General features: G+C 47.4%; 9 protein-coding genes; 6 read left to right on the forward strand and 3 right to left on the reverse strand.

Annotated features, from left to right (window-relative positions):
- Position 1: 1 nt before the first annotated feature.
- GSBLH_T00001951001 (uncharacterized protein) lies at positions 2 to 3,958 on the reverse strand (the record flags this gene model as incomplete). XM_013040442.1 has 7 exons in its annotated part: positions 2 to 123; positions 155 to 636; positions 665 to 969; positions 1,004 to 1,247; positions 1,278 to 1,466; positions 3,733 to 3,847; positions 3,880 to 3,958. 7 exons carry the CDS (start codon positions 3,956 to 3,958, stop codon positions 59 to 61), a joined length of 1,479 nt encoding a protein of 492 aa, XP_012895896.1. The 3' UTR covers positions 2 to 58.
- Positions 3,959 to 6,492: 2,534 nt separating this feature from the next.
- On the forward strand, positions 6,493 to 7,856 carry GSBLH_T00001952001 (uncharacterized protein; the record flags this gene model as incomplete). Its single annotated transcript, XM_013040443.1, has 5 exons — positions 6,493 to 6,554; positions 6,593 to 6,899; positions 6,930 to 7,244; positions 7,272 to 7,399; positions 7,430 to 7,856. 5 exons carry the CDS (start codon positions 6,493 to 6,495, stop codon positions 7,854 to 7,856), a joined length of 1,239 nt encoding a protein of 412 aa, XP_012895897.1.
- Positions 7,857 to 10,598: 2,742 nt separating this feature from the next.
- Positions 10,599 to 11,954, forward strand: GSBLH_T00001953001 (uncharacterized protein; the record flags this gene model as incomplete). Its single annotated transcript, XM_013040444.1, has 9 exons — positions 10,599 to 10,690; positions 10,719 to 10,836; positions 10,871 to 10,919; positions 10,950 to 11,013; positions 11,047 to 11,122; positions 11,152 to 11,205; positions 11,235 to 11,336; positions 11,367 to 11,597; positions 11,628 to 11,954. The coding sequence occupies 9 exons, from the start codon at positions 10,599 to 10,601 to the stop codon at positions 11,952 to 11,954; spliced, it is 1,113 nt and encodes a 370-aa protein (XP_012895898.1).
- Positions 11,955 to 13,548: 1,594 nt separating this feature from the next.
- Positions 13,549 to 15,063, reverse strand: GSBLH_T00001954001 (Alanine aminotransferase 2; the record flags this gene model as incomplete). XM_013040445.1 has 1 exon in its annotated part: positions 13,549 to 15,063. One exon carries the CDS (start codon positions 15,061 to 15,063, stop codon positions 13,594 to 13,596), a length of 1,470 nt encoding a protein of 489 aa, XP_012895899.1. The 3' UTR covers positions 13,549 to 13,593.
- Positions 15,064 to 16,430: 1,367 nt separating this feature from the next.
- Positions 16,431 to 17,024, forward strand: GSBLH_T00006357001 (uncharacterized protein; the record flags this gene model as incomplete). Its single annotated transcript, XM_013040446.1, has 1 exon — positions 16,431 to 17,024. One exon carries the CDS (start codon positions 16,431 to 16,433, stop codon positions 17,022 to 17,024), a length of 594 nt encoding a protein of 197 aa, XP_012895900.1.
- A 123-nt stretch (positions 17,025 to 17,147) lies between these two features.
- On the forward strand, positions 17,148 to 18,893 carry GSBLH_T00001955001 (uncharacterized protein; the record flags this gene model as incomplete). The annotated part of the gene is made up of 5 exons (XM_013040447.1): positions 17,148 to 17,153; positions 17,188 to 17,276; positions 17,308 to 17,856; positions 17,887 to 18,228; positions 18,260 to 18,893. The coding sequence occupies 5 exons, from the start codon at positions 17,148 to 17,150 to the stop codon at positions 18,891 to 18,893; spliced, it is 1,620 nt and encodes a 539-aa protein (XP_012895901.1).
- A 647-nt stretch (positions 18,894 to 19,540) lies between these two features.
- GSBLH_T00001957001 (uncharacterized protein) lies at positions 19,541 to 20,553 on the reverse strand (the record flags this gene model as incomplete). The annotated part of the gene is made up of 4 exons (XM_013040448.1): positions 19,541 to 20,075; positions 20,104 to 20,261; positions 20,290 to 20,399; positions 20,433 to 20,553. The coding sequence occupies 4 exons, from the start codon at positions 20,551 to 20,553 to the stop codon at positions 19,541 to 19,543; spliced, it is 924 nt and encodes a 307-aa protein (XP_012895902.1).
- A 179-nt stretch (positions 20,554 to 20,732) lies between these two features.
- GSBLH_T00001958001 (uncharacterized protein) lies at positions 20,733 to 21,427 on the forward strand (the record flags this gene model as incomplete). The annotated part of the gene is made up of 2 exons (XM_013040449.1): positions 20,733 to 20,868; positions 20,898 to 21,427. The coding sequence occupies 2 exons, from the start codon at positions 20,733 to 20,735 to the stop codon at positions 21,425 to 21,427; spliced, it is 666 nt and encodes a 221-aa protein (XP_012895903.1).
- A 406-nt stretch (positions 21,428 to 21,833) lies between these two features.
- GSBLH_T00001959001 (uncharacterized protein) lies at positions 21,834 to 22,166 on the forward strand (the record flags this gene model as incomplete). The annotated part of the gene is made up of 1 exon (XM_013040450.1): positions 21,834 to 22,166. The coding sequence occupies one exon, from the start codon at positions 21,834 to 21,836 to the stop codon at positions 22,164 to 22,166; it is 333 nt and encodes a 110-aa protein (XP_012895904.1).
- Between the last annotated feature and the right edge of the window lie 3,869 nt (positions 22,167 to 26,035).

Consider the following 26,035-nt stretch of genomic DNA (forward strand, 5'->3'; position numbering starts at 1 on the left):
CATTATTCATTCATTCATTCATTCATTCAACACAGTTCCGTTGGTTCCACGCTACTTTTTATTGTTCATAATCTTCATCCAAAATGCTTTCTCGACTCGCATGCCCATATCCCGAATATCTCGCTATCTCTCACACTCTCTCCCCATTTCCTACCTCGTTTTCGCCGCGGATGATTCTCCTCATCGCTCTCTCCATCGCGCCGATACCCTCCATAATACCCTCCATCCGCGTCCTTCTTCCGACTCCGCAGCCGCATCGTCATTTTCTCCTCCTCTTTCTCCTGCATCGCCCTCTCCTTCTCCCTCTCCTTCTCCTTCTCCTTCTCCTCCTTCTCCTTCCTCGCCTCCTGCAGATTGACTCCCTCCGCTCGGCACCATCGGCAAATGAACGGCTCGTCGCTCTCCTGGTGCGAGCCCATTTCGATTCCCGCGCAGCTGTAGTGCACCCATCCGCCGCATTTCTTCCCCACCGCGCACTCGATCATCTCCTCATCGCGCAGCTCCCCGCACCCGCACACACTCCCGCGATTCCCGCGGTTCCCAGCACTCCCGCGGGAATTCGAGCTCTCCTTCTCCCCCACAAAATCGCCGAGCAGTCCGCGCAGATGCCCCGCGACGTTCTTCGCCAGCGGCTCTCTGCATGACCGGGTTTCTCCGTTTCTACCTGACCAACGCGGTGTCGTTGGAGCCCTTCTGCCGCTTGTAGGACCCGTAGCCCCCTTCCAGCAGACTCACCACGCGGCCGTCGCAGCAGACGCTCGCGACCTCCATCACCTTCCCCAGCACCCACGCGTAGTCCTCGATTTTCAGGTCCATGCCCGCCTGGATCGTCGGGATGAAGCGCTGGTTCCCCACGTCGCCGTAGCCTCCGTCGAACCCCGACGACACCAGGATCAAATCCGGACCGAAGCTCCGCAACAGCGGCAGCAACCGCGCCGAAACCGCGTGTCGGAACAGCACGCGGCCGCCCTCCCCGTCGTGCCGGCGGTTGCTACATGGAAACGTGGAAACGGAGGTACTGCTCGGTCTCCCAGAGCGGCTGGAGCGGCTGGTTGTAGATGTTGTCGGTGAGGTGGTCGGTTTTGCCGGTGCCCGGGTAAAACTCGTAGTCGTGGTGGAGATCCTGCACGAAAAACCCGTTCAGCCAATCAAAACGCGGAAATAGATGTGCGAGGACCAGAACAAAAACTGCTCGGGATGGTTGTATTTCTGGAGAATCTGCTCGGTGCCGTTGCCGTGGTGGATGTCTGTCTGTTATTTCCCTGTTATACACGCACCGATATCGACAATCGCGATTTTCTTGACGATCTGGGGGTATTTTTCCAGCGCGTGGAACGCCGCGATCATCACGTTGTTGAACACGCAGAACCCGCACGACGACGCCGTGGTCAACAACCCGTCCGTTCCCGCGTGATGTCCCGGCGGCCGCACGCACACGAACGCGTTCCGAAACTCCCCAGAGCACACTACGCTTCAGACAAAACCGCGGTTTTCACCTTTATCCACGCCGGCAATGGCTCCGCCGGCGGCTCGAAGCGCGGCTTGGAGGGAGCCCTTGCTGAAGGAGGTATCGCAGATGCCCTCGTCTTTGATTTTCTCGCTGGGCACGCCGAATCCCTGCTGCACGTGCGGCGTAAACGCCACGGATTGTCCCTGCATGAGCTCGCTGTCGAGTTTGTAGAGCAGCTGGAAGTACCGCAGCGAGTGCGCCTTCAGAATCTCCTGCTTCCCCGCGATAGGAAAGCCCGAGTCGTAGCACACCGCCCAATCATCGATCTGCGCGTGGAGGGCCTGAAGAATCGCGGTTATTCGCGGCGGAGCTTCCCACGGATTGGCGCCCTGCGTGCCGGAGGTGCGCGGAATGTGGAGATTGCAGTCGGGGTGGTGCAGGATGACCGTGCGAAGCCGCGGATGCACGCGGTAGAAGATCTCGCGCAGGTGGTGACGCTCTTCCGCGGGGAAGGCTGCGAAGAAGGGAAACGGGGAAACCTACGGCTGGATTCGCTGTTGAGGAGGGAGAGCGGGGTTTGGTGCTGGTGATTGCGGAGAGAAATGTCCGCTTTGCATTCCTCGAGGAGGAGTTTCGCGCAGTCGAAACGCCCCTCGAGGAGACTGAGGTGGAGACACGTGTTGCCCGCATTGTTCTGCTGATCGACGTTGCCGCCCTGATCGATTAAATACCGAAGAATCACTGGGCGTCAGCCATACTACGCGCTTCTACCTGGATTTCCAACGATCGCAGCCCACATAACCGCGGTATTGCCGTCGCGATCGCAGGGCGTGATGCTGGCTCCCTATTCTTCACGAATTCGATGGAGTGAAACGGCCTCGATGAGGAGTTTCGTGATGTTGAGGGCCGTTACGCTGTCGCGGAGACAGGTGGCGGTCATAAGTGGCGTAAAACCGTGGGAGTCGTGCAGATTGACGTAGTGAGCGTTGGCGGATCCGCTGTCTTTGTTGGCGTTGAGGAAGGCGCGCGTGTCCTGCTCGGAGGAAAGAACCGCCTTGGAGTGAGCAAGAGTGTGAAGGCGAGCTACCATGTGAAGAGCAGATCGCTTTCCCTTCGCGTTGGCGGGCGTTTTGGGAGCGTTGCGGTCGACTCGGTAGTCCTCTTCCTCCTCGTCTTTTCCGAGCTGGAGGAAGAGCGTGTCGGGGTTTGTGAGGTGGAGCGTGGGCTTCAAAGTGGAGGGAGGACGCTTGATTTGGTCCACGATCGATACTTTGCGAATGTGGGAATCGGATCCAGAAGATCCAGAGGGTCCAGAAGATCCAGAGGGTCCAGAAGATCCAGAGGGTCCAGAAGATCCAGAGGGTCCAGAAGATCCAGAGGGTCCAGAAGATCCAGAGGGTCCAGAAGATCCAGAGGGTCCAGAAGATCCAGAGGGTCCAGAAGATGGTTTGGGTTCAGAGGATTCGCTGGTAGAAACAGTAGAAACAGTGGAAGCAGGGGGTGGAGGGGGAGGAGAGGTAGAAGAAGGTTCGGGTTTGATTTCTAGTTTCAATTTCGCAATTTGATTTTCGATTTCATTTTGCTTTGGATCTTTCGATTCTGTTTCTTCTGTTTCTTTTGGTTTTTCTTGGTCTTCTTTTGACTCCTCTTTCGATTCACTCTTCTCGGTTTCCATGTTTGTTTCTCCTTTCTCCTTTTCCTCCTTCCCTATCTCCTTCTCCTTTTCTTTTTCTTTTTCTTTCTCTTTTTCCTCCTTTCTCTTCACTTCTCCACTTCCTCCCAGTTTCCCCGTTTCCCCATTCTCCGCAGGCTTCCTCCCCTCCTCTTCAGACTCCTCGTACGCGTGTTTCATGAGCATTCCCAGCACCACGGTCGCGAATTGTCTTTCCTGCCACATCCGATCCTTCATGTCATAGAACCCCATCGGCGTGATTCGACGACTGAAACAGTCCGACGAGGCCAAAGGCATCGACGACGGACGCATCGACCGCTTGTAGTGTCGAGGAATCAGCAATTCCGAGTCGCTGGCGTCCTTCGGCGAGATGTATTCCGCGGGGATTCGCACGGAGGGCTGGGAGGGCTGGGGCTCGTCGTGGAGGTCGGGCTTGGGAGTCGTGTGCTCTTCGGGGATGGGACTGGCGGTGCGCGAGCGCGTCATGACGACGTTGGTAGAGCGAGAAGGCGCTTTGGAGGAGATCTGATAGGTGGATCGACTGTGGGATCGCATCTTCGATTTCTAGCGGATTAGGGAGTGTTAGTTTATATTCTAAATACTTTGTGACGACGATCGGTTGGCTCGCCTCCGTCGTTCATCCGATCGTATTTCGTGGAGAAGTCGTTTTTGAGAAAGAATTTCTGGGCGTGTGTGCGGATTTGAATCAATGTTCGCGTTGTTACCTGAATTTTAGTTAACAAAATCTCGAACAAACGATTGTGGAGATACGCCTCCAATCCTTCCCATAGAGTCTGTATCCTTCTAAGAATTTTGCGTGTTCTGCAGCTGTCCATCGACCGATATTGTTCCCACCTTCACCAATCGAATTATCACCCATCACTTCTTCTCCTTCTGCTTCCTATACATTGAAAATCGTTTCCGATGCTGTACTGTCTTCGTTTCTATAGGCGATTCGACTGCTGTTGGAGTCAATGCTCCCGGATTGGTTTCACTTGTTACCAAATCACTAGAATCGAGTTGAGACTGATCTAGGTGCGGGTCTGCAGACGTCGTTTCCTCTTGGGGAGTATATGTTTTGTTTTCTTCAACGGGGGAAAACTTTGCAGATTCATGCGGAGTTTCCGTTTTAACATCCATGAGTAATCAAAAAGCAATTATGAAATAGAAAAGATATCGAACTGCCTAATTACGAGAAAATATGTTTGGTTTGGATATTAACCAATCTTTATGGATGACAACTACCCAAGTAGCAATAATGAATCCGGTACTTTTTAAATAATTGGATAATAGCAACAGATCCAATAAACCAAAAAACTGGACTATTTCAAAACAATGGTTCCTTCGACGAAAACGAGCGAGAAAAAGGAAAATCCATATAAAGAGGTGGAAGTAGCGAAATGGGTGGACGAGCAAGTGGAGACTTTGCGAACATTCTCTTCTGTAGGTCCGGGATGAGATACAGCGTCTAAAATCGTGTGGCAGCAGCTGTCTGCCCGTAAAAGTGAATAATATATCTTTTTTGCTGATTGCCTTGTTTCCTTGACTGTTCACATGGCGATTACGAAAGAAGACGATTGCTACGTAAATCGAGTGGAATGCGATACCGCTTTTGACTTTGATCGTGTGGAGATGATTCTCATCTCGGAGCCCAAGCCATGCCCTTTGAAAGAGGGATACAATTATGTATCATTTCCCAGAGCTCGCGATTCATAGGTCCATGTTGTCCTTTTCTGCAAGAACATCCCTTTGATTCTTCCCTACATGTACGATACATCCTATGAGAAGAAGGGTCACGATCTCAAGCAGTGGATCTTTATTAACAACAAACTACAGTCTTCCAGACAAAGTATTGATAAGTTCGAAGATGCGTACCATTGGTTTGTTTTCTCACACTCTGTACACCATGTGAATCGCAGTCTTATGTTCCAAACGCTTATAGAAGTTGCTAATTCGCTCTCTCTCAATGAACCCCTCTCTCTTGTAAAAGCGTATGGCATCTTCGTTCGTTTCCTGCACCTACTGTTATGAAAACCTAGCTGCTTAGGCTGTAAACGGATATATGCAAGTGGATTTCTTCTAGCTTGTCTTTCAAGCAAGTCTCTTTCAGCTTTTTAAGCAGAGAATGTCCGACTCCATAGTTTCGATAAGAAGCTTTCACTGCAAGGGAAATGATGAGAAGCCCCTTATCTTTTCTCACGGAGACCACTGCACCTATGACACTTCTGTAGATGAGGGCTACACTTGATTTTCTGCTTCTGCCTCACATGCCCACTGATACGTGGGATTGCTCTTTAAACACAACCGATAAAACGTAAACGAATTACAAACAGGAAGACTTGTGTTCTGCCGCTAAATGAATAGGAATAAATGTACAAAGATCGTAACAGCATCCGATAAGAGACTCTCATCAAGAATAACTTCATGATGATTTAATTCCTTCAGTGTATCATCCAAATCAGTGGACATTACGTCGAAATGAGAATCATATCTGCGCAACAAGCGAAGAAGTTTGACAAGTATCTTGGATTATAAAGTGCATTATCATACTTAACACGATTTTCCCTACCATGAAATCATGGATTCATGACCCTCCGTTATCCCCCAGAGCATTGTTTTTTTTCGGAACCATAAACGTATAGTAGGCTCTAGAGTACAGCAAAAGGATGCGATTGCAGATAATGCATGTATTCGTTTGGAATACAGTATGAGAAGAGTGCTGTTGTAACGGGGATTTTTGGTTTTTGTGCCAGGTCTTCAATAGAATAAAAACGCATATATTTAGGCTAAATGAGTAATTCGCTGAGTTCTACTTCTTTGCATATTATCATGCAAGGGAGCTGTGAACGTCAAGTTGAGATATGTGTGTTTTGTGATCTAATAGAAAAGTGTGATGAAAAGGTGGGTCCCGTGCTGGCTACGGGTGTCTACTAAGGATATTTTAGTTTCAGATACCGAAAATACCGCTCCTCGCTTTAGTTGTCCTTATGTTGAGATTATTACCATTCGCCAAACGGGCTACAATAACCATAAGAATTTTTGCATAGCAGTTCAAGTAGGTTCTGTGAGAATCTTTAATCGATGTAGACTAAAAGAATAACCTACTGGTTTGCATTTTCTACCGCCGATGAGGCGCGACGGTGGTACTGCTGTATGGAGCAAGCGTGGAAGGAAGAACATAGTCTCTTTACCGAATCATTAACAACACCTGCATTTTTGCGATCCAACACTTCCCGTTCTCTGTCTTCCGACAGTGTAATTGTTTGCTTTTGTTAATTGATGGTAGGGTGCCGAGCTGGACCCCGAGCTGAGTCTAATCATGTGTAAGCTGGACGAATCGAACAACCAATCCGATATCAAGAACTATCTCATGGAGATCGAGTTGTATCAGAATCAGCATCCCATCGAGCAGCTCGTCACTCAGAAAGCCTTGTACCGCCTTCCTCTTACTCCCTTCTCATCACTCCTAGCGCGGCCTCCTTCTTCGAGGAATTCAAGCGATGCAAATCAATGTACCTCAACGACAACATGCTTAGCTACATCGCCGGCCTCGTCGACGGCTTCGACGACACCATGGCCGACGTGGACCCCATCAGTCTCTCCGAGCTCGAACCCACCGACTGCATCATCACTGATGTCCTTTCCTTCGGCGACGTTTTGGGTCACGGAAAGTACGGAACCGTCCGCAAGGCCGTTTTAACCGCCACCGGCGAAGTCGTTGCCGCCAAAATCATCCGCAAAGCCGACCTCAGCGACCGCGACGTATCCTCGCTTAAAGTGGCGATTCCCCGCGGGAGTCGAGTGTAGAGGGAGTGCCGAATCATGTACGAGCTGCGGTCGCACCCGCACGTGATCTCGCTGAAGGACTTCCTGCAGGACGCGCAGTACTTTTACATCATCGAGGAGCTGGCGGAGGGCGGCGAGCTGTTCGACGCCATTCTGAACCGGGAATTGTATTCCGAGCGCGAAGCACAGATCGTGGTGCGCACTCTGCTCTACACGCTGCGCTACTGCCACGAGAAGGGCATCGTTCACCGCGATTTAAAGCCCGAAAACGTCCTGCTCGCGCAGCCCAACGACTGGAACCACATCAAGATCGCCGATTTCGGGTTCGCCGCTTACGTATCCCCGCGGGAATCTCACGAATAGTCCAACGGAACGAACTCGCTCCGCACCGTCTGCGGAACGCCCGGGTACTCGGCGCCCGAGATTATCCGCGGGGAACGCTACGGTCCTGCGGTGGACCTCTGGTCGCTGGGCGTGATCACGTACATCCTGTCTTCCCCGCGGGGCTGCGTGACGGGTAGGCTGTGCGGGTACCCGCCGTTTCCGCAGTCGAACGACTTCGCGGCGCTGCGTCTGATCGTGAGCGGCGCGTTTCAGTTCCACGAGGCGCAGTGGAGCGCGGTGAGCGAGGAGGCGAAGGAGTTCATCGCGGCGCTGCTGGTGCCGAACCCGCACCACCGCGCGACGGCGAAGCAGGCGTGCTCGATGCGGTGGATGCAGTTCGAATCGAAGCGGACGATGCATATGAACTCGGCGGTGCAGCAGCTGGCGCGGTTCAACGCGCGAAGAAAGGACCGAGCGCCGTGCGTGGCGACGCTGGCGGCCGTGGAGCAGTGCCGAGGCACGCAGTTCGTGTCGCTGGTGAACTGCGGAGTGCGCGACAACCCGTCGCTGGCGCGCGGAATGACGAGTCGGATCCCTGCGCGTAGCGAAGTGAGGAAAAAATGAGCGGTAGAGATGCAGGTGCCCGCGAAGGACGTGCTGTACACCTGCGAAGGCACCTGGGCGCTGCTGGACGACGCCACCAGTGGGCGAGCGGCGAGGAAGTGAGGCGTAGATCGGAGCTGGCTGCTCGTGGAGAAGCGCGGGTATGATCCCATCTGCTATCCGAGCGACGTGCTCATTTACCGGTCGCTGTTCCCGCGGGGTAGGCGATGGAGGGGCGGTGAAGGGCAGGGCAGGCGCTGCATAATATTCGGAACGCGCCGAGCATCAAGGGAGAGGTCGTGGGGAAGATCCCGAGCGGCGTGCTGTTTCTGGGGAGCGAGGAGATCGCGAATGAGGAGGGCGTGTGGCTGATGCTGCATCGACAGACGCTGCACTCGTACGATATCTCGGTGGCCCAGCCGTGCTTTTTGAATGTTTTGCAGACGTCGCAGACGCGGTTTGCTGAGAAAATTAAATAGTTGAGGGGTGTTTGTTTGATACGATAGGGGTGGTGGTGGTAGTAGCAGTGGTAGGAAGGAGAATGTGAAAAATAGAATTGTTTGTGTGTGTGAGGGTGTTACAGATTTGGTTGGCTTTTTTCTTAATGGTTGGTGGGGATATCATGTATCTAAAGAGTTTTTTTTATAGAGATGTCAAGAACACAAATGATTCTGTGGATATTCAGTTTTAAGGTTGTACCATTTGAAAATCAAGGGCAGAGTTGAAAATGAATGAAACACACAGATTTTTTGACCTAGAGTATTGTTGTGATAATAACTTTGATATTTGTGAATGGTGTGATAGGGATATTGGATGTGGTCAAAGTAGTCATCGTCATGTTTTTATCATATATTGATTAATCGATTGATTGTGTTTGATTTTAATGATAATGATCCATTATTGGTATTTTGTTTTTTACAATGGGTTTATTAATATATGCTTTTAGGTATATTGATTTGCCCATAGTAAAAGATGATTGCATTTGTGTGAGTGTATATACGTATCGTCTACTATTGAGATCTCAGTCATATTTCGTAGTCATCATTAGATAACAATTGAGCTAGTTATTATCTAACACTCTTACTCTCGATTTAAATAATCAGGAATAGCACATCAGTTGAGTGATCTGCTAGTATCATCAATGTCAATATCACTGAGTCATAACCTTTAATGATTTCCTTTCATACATATCATTACTGTTAATTTTAATACAAATCTGTATTTGTATTTTCTAGTTATGAGTATTGTTTTATCCTTATGTTGCATATCCATATAAAAGCAAATTTAAATAGATAATCTTTAACAAATTCCAAGCAATATTTCATAGATATTAGTATATGGCGATTACAGAAATAACAACCCCACTTCTGTTCCTAAATAACAGCCTTTTACAGTCATTATTAAACCTATTTCCAAACTAAATATCGCATAAATCAAACCCTATCTTGTGTTTATCGCCGTTTCCTTTATTAACAATTCTTCTCTTTTCTCCGAAAACCTTCTTTAGTTATATATTACAAAATACAACGTTTCACCTATGTTGATTCACACAATTTTGGTAATGAACTCTGAAGCTGTTGAAAAATTGTCCACAACGGAAATTAAAGAGCTCTTATACCAAAGAAACATCGATAGTGCTGGGATATATGATCGCCACATTCTTCTCGGTCTGTTACTTGGAAAAAATCAAGAAACGGATTATAGAGCCACCTTACCCCCATCCTATCTCAAACTTTTTGAAGTATGTGGCTCCTTATGCTTTTTTCTGTTCTAGCAAGAAGATAAACGAAATGAAGAGGCCCTCTCACGTATTAAGAGCTATTTGCAAAAGCCTATACCTAAAAAGGAAAGGAGAGTTCGAATCGAGTATCTTCAGTGTTCTTATACGACTTTTAGAAAGGTGGATCGACTTATCATATATAACATGCCAAGCCGCTATACGAAATCTGAAATTGGTTTGTAGCATGATACGATTCATATTGTAGGAAGCTTTTTGTCGAGAGCAGGAGAAGTAGAAGCTTTTGAAGTGTTGGATCCATTCTATCTGTATTTACTAGAACATCGACTCCCACTTCTCATACAATATTCGTTCAATATGTAACCAAGCAGGGAGCTAAGCGTTGCAAAGAATTAGTAGTGACTCCGTTTAACTCATCTCTAGTATAACCATTCGGAAGTAGCGAAGGGTGTCCGTCTTACTGTAGAACGAGAGCGTGTAAAAACTCTCAAAACCGAGATGAATGACCTATCCTCTTCTCAACTAACCGTTGTTCGTCTCTCGAACATGTTTACGACAGAGAACTGTGCAGATCGGCGTTTCTCTTTATGTGGAGCTACATTTTATAGAGTATATGACCGACCTAAGAGAAGATGTGGAACAGCAGGCTCAGGAGTACGGTACCCTGACAGGAATCGCGGTGAATGAAATGGAGCTACTCGTGCTTCTTCGCTTTTCGAACGAGAAGGAAGCTTTGCAGTGTTTTTCGTCTCTGAATGGCCGTCTGTTCGATGGTCGCAAAATCCAAGCGGAACTGATCCGAGACGAGTCTGGAGGAAGTACAAAGAAGATAGAGGAGAAGGAAAAGAAGGAGGAGGAGGATGCTTTGCTCAGCGAGTTCTTTGCATCCATAGCAGCCGAGGAGGAAAAGTTTAAGTAGTTACCTAGAGTTGTTTGTGACAGAGTACACTAAACAAGAAGATAACAAAAGTCAATGCCAAAAAGAGAAACTGCATCTTCCCCCGTTCCTTCATTTTTTCGTAGTAATGAAAGCTCTTATTCTTGTTGGTGGATTTGGAACGCGTCTCCGACCTTTTACCTTTACGAAGGCGAAGCCTTTAGTTGAATTTTGCAACCTGTAAACGATGTGCTTCTTTTTGAACTAGTCCGATTGTTTTTCATCAGCTAAAGGCCTTGGCGGAGGTGGGAGTGAAGCAAGTTGTTTTGGCGTGCAGTTACAAGCCCCAACAGATTATTGATGTGATCCCCTTCGTGAAGGAAACTGTTTTTCTTTGTTTTCCTCTATTTTATTGCTTAGTATGGTATTGAAATCATTATTTCTGTGGAAGATATCCCTATGGGAACTGGTACGTTTATCAATCTTTTTTTTATCGTAGCGGGTCCGATCGTTCTGGCCAAGAAGTATCTTGAAGATGAGGACCTTTTCTTTGTGTTTAATAGGTACTTTCTTGCTTCTGCTTTTCTTTTCACTAGTGATGTATCTTGCTGTTATCCCCTTCAGGAGCTCATTGACTTCCACCGAAATCACGGTAAGGAAGGCACCATTGTCGTAATCTTGCTCTGCGCTCTCCAAGCTAGGTGACATGCACGGAGGATCCTTCCAAATACGGCGTGGTCCTGGCTGACGAAACGGTAGTGCCCATTCCTCTGTTTAATCCCAGGGCCGCATCGAGCGCTTCGTTGAGAAGCCCAAAGAATACGTGGGGAACCACATCAACGCGGGTATCTATCTGTTCAACGCCTCGATGATCCGTCGCATCCCCGTTTCCCCGTTTCCCCTTTCTGACGCGTAGAACAAGCCAACGTCGATCGAGCGCGAGATCTTCCCGAAGATGGCGGAGGACAAGCAGCTGTACCGGATGGTTCTCCGCGGGTTCTGGATGGACATCGGGCAGCCGCGCGACTATTTGAAGGGCACCGCGCTCTATCTGTCGCACGTGCGCGGCCTGCAGGGCGCGACGAAGCAGCTGGTGAACGAGAGCGAGTTCGTGGAGGCGAGCTGGGCGCAGGGGAACGTGCTGAAGGTGGGGAAGAGGGAGAGGAAGAACGCGTAGCATGCGACGGCGGAGGTGGGAGCGAACTGCCGCGTGGGTCCGAACGTGGTGCTGGGGAAGGATGTGAAGCTGGGCGAGGGCTGCGTGGTGGAGAACGCGACGATCCTCGAGGGCACCGTGCTGGAGGCGAAGTGCGTCGTGCGGAACTGCATCGTGGGCTGGCGGAATCGCCTGCAGGAGGGCGTGGAGCTGGAGAGCGTGTTCTCGGGCGAGGACGTGACGTTCCGGAAGGGCGTGCGCCTCTCGGAGTACACGATCTGCCCCAACAAGAGCGTGAGCGAGTCCAATCCGGTGGTGAACAAAGTGATTCTGTGGCGTGTTTGTTGATGCAAACAAGGCAGAGAATGCCCGAGGCCTCGAACGGCCGCAGGCGCTTTAACTCGCGCTGCAACCGGCGGATCTCGCCGTCCTTCTTCACGATCGTCTCCCTCGTCTTCGGCACCACCACGTCCGCGAACGTGAACACGTCCTGCAGGCAGCTCTCCAGCGCCGCCCAGCTCGCAGGGCTCGCCGCGCTCGCGCGGTCCAGGAAGTTCAGCCGCTCCCCCACGCTCTGAATCAGCCTTCGGATCCGCGCCAGCATCGCCGGATCGGGCGTCGAAGCGTCGACCGCGCGGTGCTCGAGGCGCTGTCGGACGCTCTGGTACTCGGCGAGCAGCTTCTCGGAGCGCTTGCAGACCAGCTGGAACTGCGCCTCCAAAAACGCGCGGTCGTAGAAGTGCTGCGAGAAGTCGGAGCCCACCAGGCGGAAGAGGTAGTGCTGCGCGCAGTCCACGCAGGAGCGGAGGTAGTCGCTGGTTTCCGTGCTGTTCGTGAGCTGGTCTTGGAGCCGGTTGGCTTCCTGCTCCCACTCCTGGCTGCACTGATAGTTCGCCTCCGCCTTCTCCCGCAGATCCGCGATTTCCGCGGCGTAGACGGACGCGGAGCGCAGGGACTCCACGAGGAGCTCGATTTTGGTGTGGGTGGGCGTGCCTGGCGCGGGGAGATGCTCTTGCGGAAGCGTTTCGCTGAGGAACCGATCGACGGTTTCTTCGATATGGTTGTGGTAGTCGGTCAGGCCTTCGCATTGGTTGTGCATGCTTTGTAGGAGGGAGCGAAGCTCGGGAACAGAGAGGTTCTCGACCTGGAGGGTTTTGCTGAACGCGTGCTGCGCTTGGAAGGGTTGCTGGGGTTGCTGGGGTTGCTGGGGTTGCTGGGGTTGCTGGGGTTGCTGCGATTGCTGCGCTTGGAAGGGTTGCTGGGGTTGCTGGGGCTGCTGGAGTTTCTGCAGCTCCAATTCTCTCCGTAAACGGTCGATTTCTTGTTTCAAGGATATCACATTCTCAGCACCCGATGCCATTTCTTTTTGGCTCTTTAGGAGCGCGTTATCAGAACGGAGTGATAATAGTTCTTCCTTTAAACGTTTGTTTTCTTCACTCAACATGCGAATTTGCTCGATAGATTGACTTTGAATCGCGCCATAACTACTCTTATCTCCTTGGATTGTTGCTTGCAATTCTTGAATCTGCTTGTTTTTTGATTCTAGTTCTATGGCTAAGCGATTATTCTCGTTTATTAAGTCTTCATTTAACTTTGTGATCCGTATTAACTCATCGGAATCAGCGTTTGGCGATTCTGAAGAAAGCAAATATGATTTTGAATTTTGAATGCTGCTCTCGCCAGCATCTGCACTATTTTCTACGAAACAATCAATTCCATCCTTCGTTGTTACCTAATGTTTGAACGCGTTGAACAAGAGATTCTATGTGCTGTGCCTGCGCTACCAGCCATAGATTCATCATTTCATCTTCGTTGTCCATTGATTTCGAGAGGTCAGGGAAATCACTGAGGTCACGTTTCTATCATCGCACACTTCCCATTTGATAACTCATTATTATTATTCTTATATGTATGTATGTGTAAGTATATCAACAAACAATCCACGTTAATCTACAACAACAACTTTCATCCTCATCGTCCTTCTTATTTATTGGTATCTAGCCATCCACTTCTTGTGGAAGTTGTTCATTCTCTCCACGACCTGATCGATCTCGTTTTCAGGGGGCAGAATGGTGGAGCGGACATGGTAAGTTCCCTCCTCCTGTCCGAATCCACTTCCAGGCACGCACACGACTCCGGCCTCGTTGAGGAGATCCATGCAGTACATGGCATCGGCGGCTCTTCCCTGCTTCTTGGCCTCCTCGATGGCCTTGGGAGGCATGGTGAGGCGGAAGTAGGTGTAGAGAGCACCGTCCACCGACAGGCAGGACACGCCGTCCAGCTTGTTCAGAGCGGTCGACAGCTTCTTCGCGCGCACCTTCAGCGACTCCAGAATGCCGTTCTTCTCCTTCTGGAAGAGCTCGTAGGAGGCATCACCGGGCTTGGGCGGGTTGATCATCACGTCCATGGTGTACTGGCCGTCTACGTTCGAGCAGCAGCAGATCGACAGCAGCTTGTACAGCTCGGCGCGCACGTCATCGGGGAAGTTCACCAGCTCCACGTAGCCACCGCGGCGTCCGCACTCACCCCAGTATCCCTTCGAGGTCGAGTGGAAGGACATCATCTGGCAGTTCAGACCCAGCTCGCACATCACCTTCTTGAAGGAGATGAACTTGTCGCCAGGGCGGTAGATGTTCTCCTGGTACACCTCATCGGCCATGATCACGATGTTCTCGCGCGCGCAGATCTTGCAAATGTCCTCGATGTTCTCGCGAGTGAAGCACTTGCCGGTCGGGTTGCCCGGGTTCACCGCAGCGATCGCCTTCACCGTCAGACCCTTCGCGCGGGCGCTCTTGATCGACTTCTCAATGTCAGCGGGGTCCAGAGCCCAGTCGTTCTTCTCGTTCAGATAGTAGGGCTCGTACTGGCCTCCGAACACGTGGATCGAAGCAGAGTACAGAGGGTACTGGGGAATGGGAATCAGAATGCAATCCGTAGGCTTGTCAATCAGCAGCTTCAGGCAGTCCTGAATACCCTGGGAAGCACCGTTCGTCAGGAAAATGTTCTTGGGATCAGCGGGGAAACCGTCACGCTTCGTAATGTAAGCAGCCACATCCTCCAGAACCTTACCCACTCCAGCAGTCTGCGAGTAGGCACCCGAACCACCGGGGTTGGCAGCCAGCAGCTCCTTGGCTCTCTGGATGGCATCGGGGTGGAACATCTCAGGATGCTTCTCAGCAACCTCGGGCCACGAGGTGATGCACAGCACCTCACGCAGGAAGGTGATGGGCTTCTGGCAAATAGCCTGAGGATTACCGACGTTGCAGTAAAGCAGAGAATCGAAGGGGAACTTCTTGCCCTTCTTCATCTCGGCGTCAATCTCGTTAGCGCGAATCACAACCTCTCCACGGACAGCATAGTCAGCAGTGCGAATGTGCTGGTTGATGTTGTCAATAGTAATGCGGGAGGAGAAAGATCTCAGAGTAGGAAGACTGAATCTGTTTACAATGCGCAGCATCTGATAGTTTTCAAGGTAAATTATGAAATGAATCTAAAACTTCTCCATTTCTCGTTTCCCCTTTCCACGATTCACCGCGGGAATTGAGTGAAGCAAAACACAATTATTTTGTCAATCAAGTGTGGAGTATTGGATTGTGGGTTTGGCATGGATTGGATAAAACTATGAGTAAAAATAGGTGAAATGGAGGTGGAAAAGTTGGATGAGAAAAGAAGAAAAAAGAAAGATAAAGAAAAATGCGTCAACCGGGAATTGAACCCGGACCTCTACCTTGGAAGGGTAGAATCCTAACCATTAGACCATTGACGCTCTATTTTAACTGTTTTACAAACTGCTTTACACATCCCAAATCTGAAATGAAAACAAAAAATGAGAGTCAATTGGTGCAACGTCTATCTCCTTTTGACTACTCTCTTGCTCATCAATGGAATCATTCTGAATATACGTCTAACTACTTCATTAACTCGAGAGTATGATTTGACGACTCGTCTTATGTAGGATTAAGGTAGACTTGGAAAGTAAGGTCGATACTGCACCTACGAGTGTTGAACCTGTGAGGGAGGAAAAACAAGAGCAGTATTTTGATTCTTTTGAGGACCCGGTGGATTATTGGGATGAATCCTGGTATTTCTGTATGGTTCTGGTTCACTGTAGGAAAATACGTCTAGAACAGAGAAAGCAACGCTTTTTTGAAAATCTGGGAGAGTAGCTATCTATCTAAATTGATCGTAAATTTTCTAGAGCCAAAGTGGACGAATCGTTTCTCCCTGTGAATGATGCACGGGGTGATTCCTATTCGTCTGTGAAGGTGGTAAAGGGACTCTCTGGAGTCGAACTATTATCATTGGACAACATTTGCTTTGATGTTCAGAAGCAGGCCACTCTTGTTTATGCGGAGAATGACAAATACATTGCGTCGAAGCACATTTCTGAAAGCTTTTCTCCCAAGTCGTGGAACTTCCAAGTACTCACCGCCACAGTTCCTTCCTCCGGGTACTGGATCAAGGACGATAGCTACATCATGCTTTCTCACTCCAATCGAAACATTGCCCACTTTACCGAGGTTTTCAACTTTGTTTTCCACTATCTTCACAATCGTAACCATTACCCACCTTTGACTTCCATTACCTTTTTGCAGCTCCGCAGAGACAAAGTCTATCCATGGATCTTGAGTTATATCGATGTGGCGTCTTCCTTATTCCCCCCAAACCATCGCTTTCGAACTGTTTTTCTTGAAGACCTTCTAGCGCTCGATCCCAATGGCCACATTTGCTTCCGCCATGCCGTTTTTACTATCGATTTAATGTTACCAGCAGATAGGAGTCGGTAGACTGATGAGTTATTTTTATGGAGGAACTTTTACCTCCATGTCGGAGGTGGACACACTTCGAAGTGCTGCCTATAAGTATTATGGCATTTCCTTACCACGGCACGTTCTCACACGACCTCGCGTTCTGGTCATTCTTCGTGAAGCCATTCATGGAAATCTTCCTGGCCGTGCTATTGAGAATATTGACGAGGTTCGGTCCTTCTTTAAACAGAATCAAGAGCAATTCGAGTTATTGGAACAGAAGTTGGAGTTGCTCAAACCAAGCGAGCAAGTCTCGATTCTGGCGAATACGGACATTTTTATCGGTGCTTTAGGCTCTGGATTTGTTAATGTGGTTTACATGCTTCCCGGGAGTGTAGCGATTTCGTTCTCTCCTCCAAACATCGGAGGACTGTTTTTCAACACTCTCTCGGAGTTTGCAAGGGTTCATTACATTGGAGTGTTCAACAGCAGCGTACCGTTCCCTCCGGAGTGTAAGAACAGAATAAACGCAAACGGAGAATCGGTGATCAGGGCCTGCGTTGATCGTTTACACGCAAGTGACATTTTCATCGATCTGCGCAAGCTGGAAGTGTTGATGGATGCAGCCATGCTCCACTTGAAGAGTCATAAGTATAGCATGTCTCTTTAGAGTGTGTTTGTTTCGTACACTTTTGAATGAGATAGCGGGGATTAGGGGGTTTTGGCGTATGTCATTCATTCCTTTGATGACGTCATATTTTTCTCTGGTTTAGTCGCTACTATTGCGTTATCCATGGAAGTACGGCGTAATAGGTTGGATTTGAGTGCGATAGACTGCTATCCTCATTGCGTGCGGAGTTGTACTAGCTCTCGTTTTTCTCATTTTCTGTATACGCTATGACTCGTGGAGACGGTCGAACATGTATCCCCCTTGTGTTTCAAATTGAGTGTAGTTTGAAAATGGTTCCTGTGACACCCGACAAGCCATGGAAGTACGTCGGTAAAACGGCGCCTGTGCCACTCAGCGACGTTCCTATTCTTGTAAAGGAAATGCGCGAGTCCTTTTACACTCACAAAACATTCGATATTAAGAAGCGAATTGAGCAGCTGAAGCAGCTCCTCAAACTCTTCGACGAAAACGAAGAAGAGATTTTAGCTGCCATGAAGCAAGACTTGAACCGTAACACCTTCGAGGGAGTCGTGTACGATATTTCTGTCGTGAAATCCGATATCCGCCACATGATCAAGAATCTCCCCAAGTGGTCCACTCCCTCTTGTTACTCGCGTGACATGGTAACCCTCTTCTCTCGCGGTTATTTCGTCCCGCAGCCCTACGGAGTCGCTCTTATCATCGGAACTTGGAACTATCCGTTCATGCTGACTCTCATGCCGCTTGCCGCCGCCCTGTGCGCTGGAAACGTGGTGGTTGTAAAGCCTTCCAATGTATCTCCCACCTGCTCCAAGCTCATCACGCGCCTGCTTCGCAAATACATGGATCCAACGTGGGATCCCCCATTTTTCGTTACCTGTAGAATCGTTCAAGTCATCGGCTCCGAAGAGAAGGGAGACCGCAACACGACCTCCGCTCTCCTCGCTGAGAAGTTCGACTATATCTTCTTCACGGGGAACCACAAGGTGGGTCGCGTGATCATGGAGAAGGCATCGAAGTATCTGACGCCGGTGACGCTGGAACTGGGCGGAAAGAACCCAGTGTTCATTACGAAGCACGCCGATCTGCGCCTGGCGGCGAAGCGCGTGCTGTGTCTGCGGTGCTTCAACGGAGGGCAGCAGTGCGTGTCTCCGGACTTCGTTCTCATCGAGAAGGAAGTGGAGGAAGCGTTCTACGAAGAGTGCAAGCGCGTAGAGAAGGAATGGTGAGCGAGAGAACGAGGCAATGACGAGTAGTTTCGGGAATGCGGAGGAAGAGGTGGGACACATCGTGGATATGCGCCATTTCGAATCGATCTGCAAGATGTACGACGACTCTGCGAGCTCGATCGACCGCGTGATCATCGGCGGACGCGCGTCGTTCAAACCGGAGACTCGCTTCATCCCGCCCACCGTGCTGAAAATGAAGGACACCGAGTGTCCGCTCATGACGGAGGAGCTGTTCTCTCCGATCCTCCCCGTGTTCGCTGTGGACTCCTACCAGGACGGAATCCAGCTCATGAACCAGCGCGAAAAGCCGCTGGCGCTGTATGTGTTCTCGGAGAAGCGAAGAGAGGTCGAGGATATCGTGTTCGCTACGGATTCGGGAGGCGTCACGGTGAACCATTGCGTGCTGCACGTCGTTCATTCGAAGTTATATTTCGGAGGCGTGGGACAGAGCGGAATGGGCGGATATCACGGGAAGTTCTCCTTCGAGACCTTCTCGCATATGAAACCTGTCGTGTACAAGACAAAGTGGCCCGGAATCTCTTTGATTTCCGATTTGCCGCTGCTGTATTATCCTTTTAAGAGCTGGAAGTTGTGGATTGCGAGATTGGTTATGTGGAGTGTTTGTGGAAAACAGACGGTTACTTTTTCGCTCTGGACTTGACGGGCATGTCGCCATTCTGTTCTGATGCGATGCGCGCCTTCATTTCCAAAATCTGCTTTTCAACGGCTTCTAATTCCTTCTCGTGCTTGTTGTTCGTCGCTCGATTGGCGACGATGAGTCTATTCATCAGTGTGGTCCCAGAAAAGCCACTCTTCCCGTCGTTTTTCCAAACCGCGCAGATAATCGCGATGCTTTTTTATAATTTTCTTTGCAGACGTCGTAACACTGCCTTTTGTCCTATAGTAAAGAGAAATCACCTGCTCCAAACGCAGTGGACTTCTGAGACTCGACTTTCACTTTCTTTTCAAACCGGTTTGTTTTTCCTTTCTTTACCATCGATTCTGACCAGCCAACGAGTAAATGGAACAAACAATAAAATGTTTGGTTCGCGACTTAATCACAGCGTCCAACTCCTCGATCTGAATATTGTCCATGATGCTCTTCACCACATTCTCCACCGTTCGAACCGCGTTTCCGTGTGATTTGTCATTTCGCAATCGCAGCGGCTTCCATCCTCCCTTTCTCCATCCCGCCCCCTAAAATCGATCCCCTCAACAATCTCAACTCTCTCAGAAAGCTCATACTTGGGCGAAGGGACCCATTTCTCCCCATTCCAGAACGGCACATAAGTCCATCGATCCTGCGCGTCATTCGCTTCGTTTCGCTCCCACCTCATCGAAAACGCACTCCACGATCAGCCCCGAATGTCCGTAGAGAGCTTCCTCCTCCTTCCCCTCAAACGAAATCCAGTCGAAGTTCACATCGATTCCGTCCCTCAAAGCTTGCAATCGGTAGCAAACCGAATCCTCTGCTTGAGTCCACAAACAAAACAAACGAATATATTCCGCATAGACTTTAAAATCCACCGAGTTCATCGAGATCGGCTTCCATTTGAGCAGGCGGAAGCAGGATCCCGATTGATAAGGGTCCTCAATAGGCGTAAAAATGAGTCCGTCGCTCTCGTGAGAGAGGTCCTTCACTACGTCATTCCAGACAAACACCGTTTGCTCGATGTTGTACATTGGCTTCATGCGGATTTCGAAGGGTAGTTTCACGTTCAGGGAATGGATGGGCGAGATGACGGAGGTTCGGATGAGGTGAAGACGGTTTAAAAGGGAGAGTTCGGAGACGGTCCGATTGCCATTGTAGCACATTATATCGAAGACCCAGAAGCAGAGGTAACTACGTGAGAAAGAGTGCTGAAACGTACGGGGACTTCGCTTTCGTTTCAAGTAAGAGCTCGCCGTCGAGTAGCGTAGCTTTTAAGAAGTTCACACTGTGGTTTGATTGTGGCTGAGGATATGCGGCAAGCTTTACCTCGTTTACCAAATAAAAATCGTATCGCCGATCGATAAAGTACATTTTGTTCTACTCCACACATCTCTCTTCTTCCTACATCCCAAATTAGCAGAAGGTATCGCACTCCATCAGTTTTCTCGCACACACAATAATCGATATACGATAAATAGTTCATATTTTCACGATTCATCGAAACGGGTTGAGATCCTAAAGTAGTTATGATTCTTGGTATAAGAATACCTGGAAAGGAAGAAAACTGGTCTTGACGGCACATTTTGCTCACATCCTGACGAAGCTCCCTGAGCATGGAATTATCTCGGATTTTCTCCGAGACTCTCATGGCAAAATCATCATTCGACATGAGAATAGGAAAAACCAAAGAATAAACGATTTTTCATATTTCTCCAATGAAGAGTATAGAGGAGTTTGCTTTTACTTTGCAAAGTACTTTGTAGGCAGTACAAGGAGAGTGAAAAGCTTCTTTTCAACGAGTATTGTGATGTGACGAATTTGCAGGATCGTTCTACAGCTTGCAAGATGATGGAATATTATATGCAAGAGCTGGAGATTGACATTAGCAAGCTCAACATTGTTCATGTTGCAGGTTCGAAAGGGAAAGGATCAACGTGCGCCTTTGTTGAGTCTGCGTTGAGGAGATATGGATACAAAACAGGTAGTTTCCGTTCTTTTTATTGTTAAGGACAGGTTTGTACACATCTCCTCATATTCAGTCTTTATGTGAACGGTTCTGCATTAACGGGAAGCAGATTTCCAAAGAAACATATCTTCGGCACTTCTCCGTTGTTTGGTCCAAATTGCAGGAGATTAAGCAGCGTCCTTCATCGGAGCTCCCTCCATATATCACTCGATGGCCAGGATTCTTCCGATTCTTGACTCTTATCGCTTTCCGAGTGTTCATTGAGGCGAATGTGGATGTGGTGGTTCTGGAAGTGGGAATGGGAGGCCGTCTGGATGCTACAAACGTCGTCCAGCACCCCATAACCACCGGCATTACGTTGATCGACCTGGAGCACACCCAAGTTTTAGGAAACACGCTCGAGCAGATTGCATTCGAGAAGGCAGGAATCTTTAAACGCAATTCTCCTGCTGTTGTGCTCCAGCAGCGCCCCGAGGTGATGCAGGTCTTTCGCCAATGTGCCGAAATCGAGGGTATTTCTGCCATTTTTGCATTCAATCGCAGGCTGCGCGTTACAAGTCGTTTCTCCGTCCGATAGTTCTGCTCCCGTCCCACACTACCTGCTGCAAAACTTTGCCGTTGCTTCGCAGTTGGTCGCGAACGTTTTGGCCTATTTTGGGAATTCCAAAAAATGGGACGATTCCATTATGCACGAAATTCTCTGTGAAACTCGACTTCCTGCGAGAGCGCAATCAATCACCGTGGGAAATCATCGGGTTTTGCTCGATGGGGCGCATACACCCCTTAGCATGAAGGAAGCTTGCAGCTGGTTTAATGATCAGTTGGGTGCTTCGAAGTGCGGATTGTTATTTTACTGTGGTCGAGATAAACACATCGACGACTTGTTGAGCGCTTTAGTGCAGCTGAATGTCGAAAAGGTTGTGATTTGTGGAGTGAAAAACCCGAAACCTGAATATACGTAGGCGCTGAAATGAACTGAAAGAATGATTTATAGACGTGTGGAAATCGAAACTGTAGAGTCAATAGCGAAGAGAAAAGGAATGGAAGAGGAGGAGTTGGCGAGGATGGAAAAGAAAATGGATGGGATGGAAGGAGAGGAATGGCTGCGATATGTGGCGAAAGTGTGGCGAATTGAGGAATGGGCGGCGAAGAAGAATCCTTGTGAAGTACGGATTGCAAGGAATGTGGATGAGGGATGGAGTGATTCTCTTCCTGAAAATGTTTGCGTTACGGGGTCTCTTTATTTGTGTGGCGATTTCTTGGATCGCATTCACTTTCACTTTTTTGTTTGTTATAAACTAGAAACTGTGGAATAACGGTAATGTTCCCGTGCAGTGTTTATTATGTCTAACATGCTTTGAACATGAAGGATTTCTGGATTAAACAGTGGGAAGATTTGGAGTATCGATACAATTTGAGTTTTTCTAGTGACATAATATGTACGTATCAAGCATGATTGTGCCTTTATCTCTCAGAATGGATAAATGGTAATAGAAAAAGATCTCACATAACTTATTCAATATCATTTTAATACCTCCCATCATACAACAAGAATTCAATATAGTGAGTTTTGGATGTTTTTGTGTAAAAATAATGACCGATTCCGATCAATTGCGGTGATTTCTTATTGAGTGTGCAAGTAGTCTTCAATCTTCACCATCAAAACTATATATATATATATGATCATAATATAAGGGATTTGCTTCTATTACTTCACAATTCCACCACTGACTGGTCACCAATGCTATGACTGATTTTCATTTTTCGTTCCCTCTTTCACTTGGTTATTTCTGAACAAGCTGGTATTCTAATCCTGTACCCTCTATTGCTAACAACACTTTTACATGTAACTATTTGCTTTTTTTACATTCCATATAAATCCATTCCATTCAATTCGGAGGTACATATATTTATGTTGCACATTCTGAATACCTTTCAATAATGATCTTTAGTAAATATACAGTTTCAAACCGTATTCTCTTGTTCAAAATAAGTAAAGTGTCTTAAGCCTTGAAGAAATCTTATTCACTGGCATTTTTCATTTCTATAGGATCAAACAGTCATCTCTAAATGTTTATGACGAAATATACCAAGACTATTTACTTGCCTAAACTATGTTCAAATTTGCTTTATTCTGATAGTGCATGTGGGTATGTGCTCACTATGGATAGTTATATCAGACACAAGTGAGTTGCAAGCGACTTTTCTGTTTTCACCAACAACAGCCTTTTTCAAGTATCATGATATCAAGCCCCGTTGGAATCAGGCCACAAACCGTTACAACGGTTTTCTAAAACGAAATAGTTGTTGTTCATTGTTTTACCGATAATTCCGCATCCTGAGTGTTTTCAATAGTACATACTTCGAAAACACGACTTTGGCTAAAGGTAATTTGCATCGAAGAATGCGTAAAATATCTTTTAATGCAATACAATACAATCTAAATTAATAGATTGTGGGAACTTTCTTCCAAATAGGAGGAATAAGAATGTACGACTAGAAACAGCATATAGTTCCTTTGCAATATGCTAGTGTTTAAGGATAGCTTGTATCCTAATACCAAAGGGAACCAAAAGACGAATTCTAATTACCAACGTTAATTCTCAAAACCTAACTCACTACACAAAATACAACAAGAGCTAGTCCATGATTTTATAATGTAAAGGTATTTTCTTGTGAGAACTAGCACATTCCCATTTTTCAATTGCAAGTCATAAAGCCATGCTTTATGTGTCATTAAACACCAAAAAACAATTCTTTGTAGCCTCTACAGATGGTGTGTTAAAATTGAAGATGGCTGTAATCTTGACTATATTTTGAATATTGTGGAAAATAGATAAATATTCCTGCACATTACGGACATGTCAACATGGATTTTAGACAATTCAGTTTAAGTCGTCAGGCCTTCTTTTGCCTATTTTGTATAGAGCACGCTAAGAGTATTACACAAACCAACTCTTATTGAATGAATGGTTAAAACATTCAGATGAAGGTCTAACAGCGTGTATATTATTGTTTTCGATATTTATAGTAACAAACACCACTTTTGTATTGCCTTACACATTATGTAATAAATGTTACAAATAACCAAAAATTAACACTCGTTTTTTTCTTAATTATTTATAACAATGAGAGCATTTCTATGGATTGTTGTTTTGTCCCAAGTGGTCTTCGCTCTACCTTCCTATACTTGCAATGAGGATGGCTATAAAAAGTATTTGGCTGACTATCCCTCAAAGTGTGGATATGATATTAATAACTGTAAATTGTATAATTAGTGCAGAATAATAACTTGTAGGGATCATTTCAGCGACTGGAAACAGGCATGTCTGGACATCGAGAAAAAGTCTGAGTACCGAAACTACCCTATGAATTTCTCTATTCTGTCTGATTTTAGTGACGAGGATTTGGATAAGCAGATGAATCTCGGAGTGACCTACTCTGGTGAAGGTTCTTATGCGGATCCTGAAGAGGAAGTTCCTACGTCGTGGTCTGGAAATATTGTTGGTCGTGACTTGTGTACTGGAGCTGAGAAGTATTCCATCTCTCATCCCATCTCGACGTCTTGGGCAAGTGCTTTGATTTTTGCTGCCGAAACTGCTTTACGAAAAGAAGGAATTAATGAGCAGTTATCCTTAAATTATATCATGAAGTGCCTCCTTGAAAGTCAAGAAGTCCAATCGAATGATGTTACTCCTTCGGATATCATAGCATTTGTGACAGAGAAGGGATTAATGGATGTGGAAGTAGCATCTCAACTTTCAGAAGAAGAGCTTTGCTCAGCAAACACTCCAAAATTCTATTTTGATGTGGTGAATAACGATATTCCGAACAAGAGCGGATTGATGAACTTTATTGCTGAGGGCAATCCTGTGATTGTGCTGATGGCTCTCGACTTGGTTCGAATGAAGACTGTGAACGATGTGACAGGCGATGACATTTACACCGGAGCTACTGACCAGCCTTCTCTGTACGGTGTGATGAAGGGATTCGATGAAAAGAAATGGACCGTGACTTTCAACGTGGTCCCTTGCGAGAATATCGAGATGAATCTCCCTGTTGTGGATAATGACACGAATGCAAACTATGCTGGAATTGCTGGATATGCGATGTCGATGAAACTCAAATCTAGTCCTGAAGAATATTCTTCCTACGATGTGTTGAAGGAAATCGAAGAAATTCCTTTAGAAGTATCAGAACTGAGATTCAAGCATTTTGATCCAAGTGATGTTACAGACCTGACACTCTCTTATCGTTATCTTAAAGAATTAGTCATTGAAGACAATGCATTCCCTTATCTCTCTAGCTTTAGTGTAGTGTGCCCTCTTTTGCGAAATTTCACTATCGCTGATAACAGTATGTCCAGCCTAGCATCCTCACGTCGATTGATGGAATTGAATGGATACTTCAGACTGAACACTCCGAATCTGATGCTTATGACTGTCGGAATACAATCTCTGTGGAACTTCTTGGCGATGTCTGTGACTCAGATCAGTTCGAGTTTCATGTTAGAATTGGGAGCTTATTCCATGAGCAATATTACAAGAGTTGAGTATATGGTTGAAATTCCGATGGACATTGTGACCCATATCCAGACAACGATTGAAAAGAACGAGGGACATTCTGGATCTGTGGTAATTGTACCTATCAATCCTGTTGTGACTCCTACGCCCACACCTACTCCTACTCCTGAACCTTGGTTCCCCATCTATGATCCTTTCATTCTCGGAGATAACTGCAATTATGTAACTCCTGATGTTTGTAAACAGGAGATTATTTCTGAAACCAACGTTACTAGATTGTATTTGGCAATTCGTGATGCTTATCCTACGAAAGCTTTAGCTCATACTCGTGTAATTACTCTTGCCGGAGTTGATAAAATCACTATTCAATTATGGTTTGATTCTCTGAGTAAACAAGTAAAGAATCCTGCTCCTATCGATTTATACATTATGCATGATCCTATTAAAGGTCGTACTATCAGTACTGAACATGCTTTACTTCACTTGGATCTTTTGCAGTTTACATATCCTCGCATCATATATATTGGTGATGGAACATTATATCGTGAAGGATTTTTGGAAGTGTTGCAATATATGCATGCAAATAACAGCAATGGTTATTTTGTAAATTTGGAGGAGATTTATGTTGTGAAAAACTACATTGCTACATATAATTATGCTAT

Source organism: Blastocystis hominis (genome assembly GCF_000151665.1).
Source record: "Blastocystis hominis, Singapore isolate B (sub-type 7) whole genome shotgun sequence assembly, scaffold_15".
In the NCBI taxonomy this organism is placed as follows: Eukaryota; class Bigyra; order Opalinata; family Blastocystidae; genus Blastocystis; species Blastocystis hominis.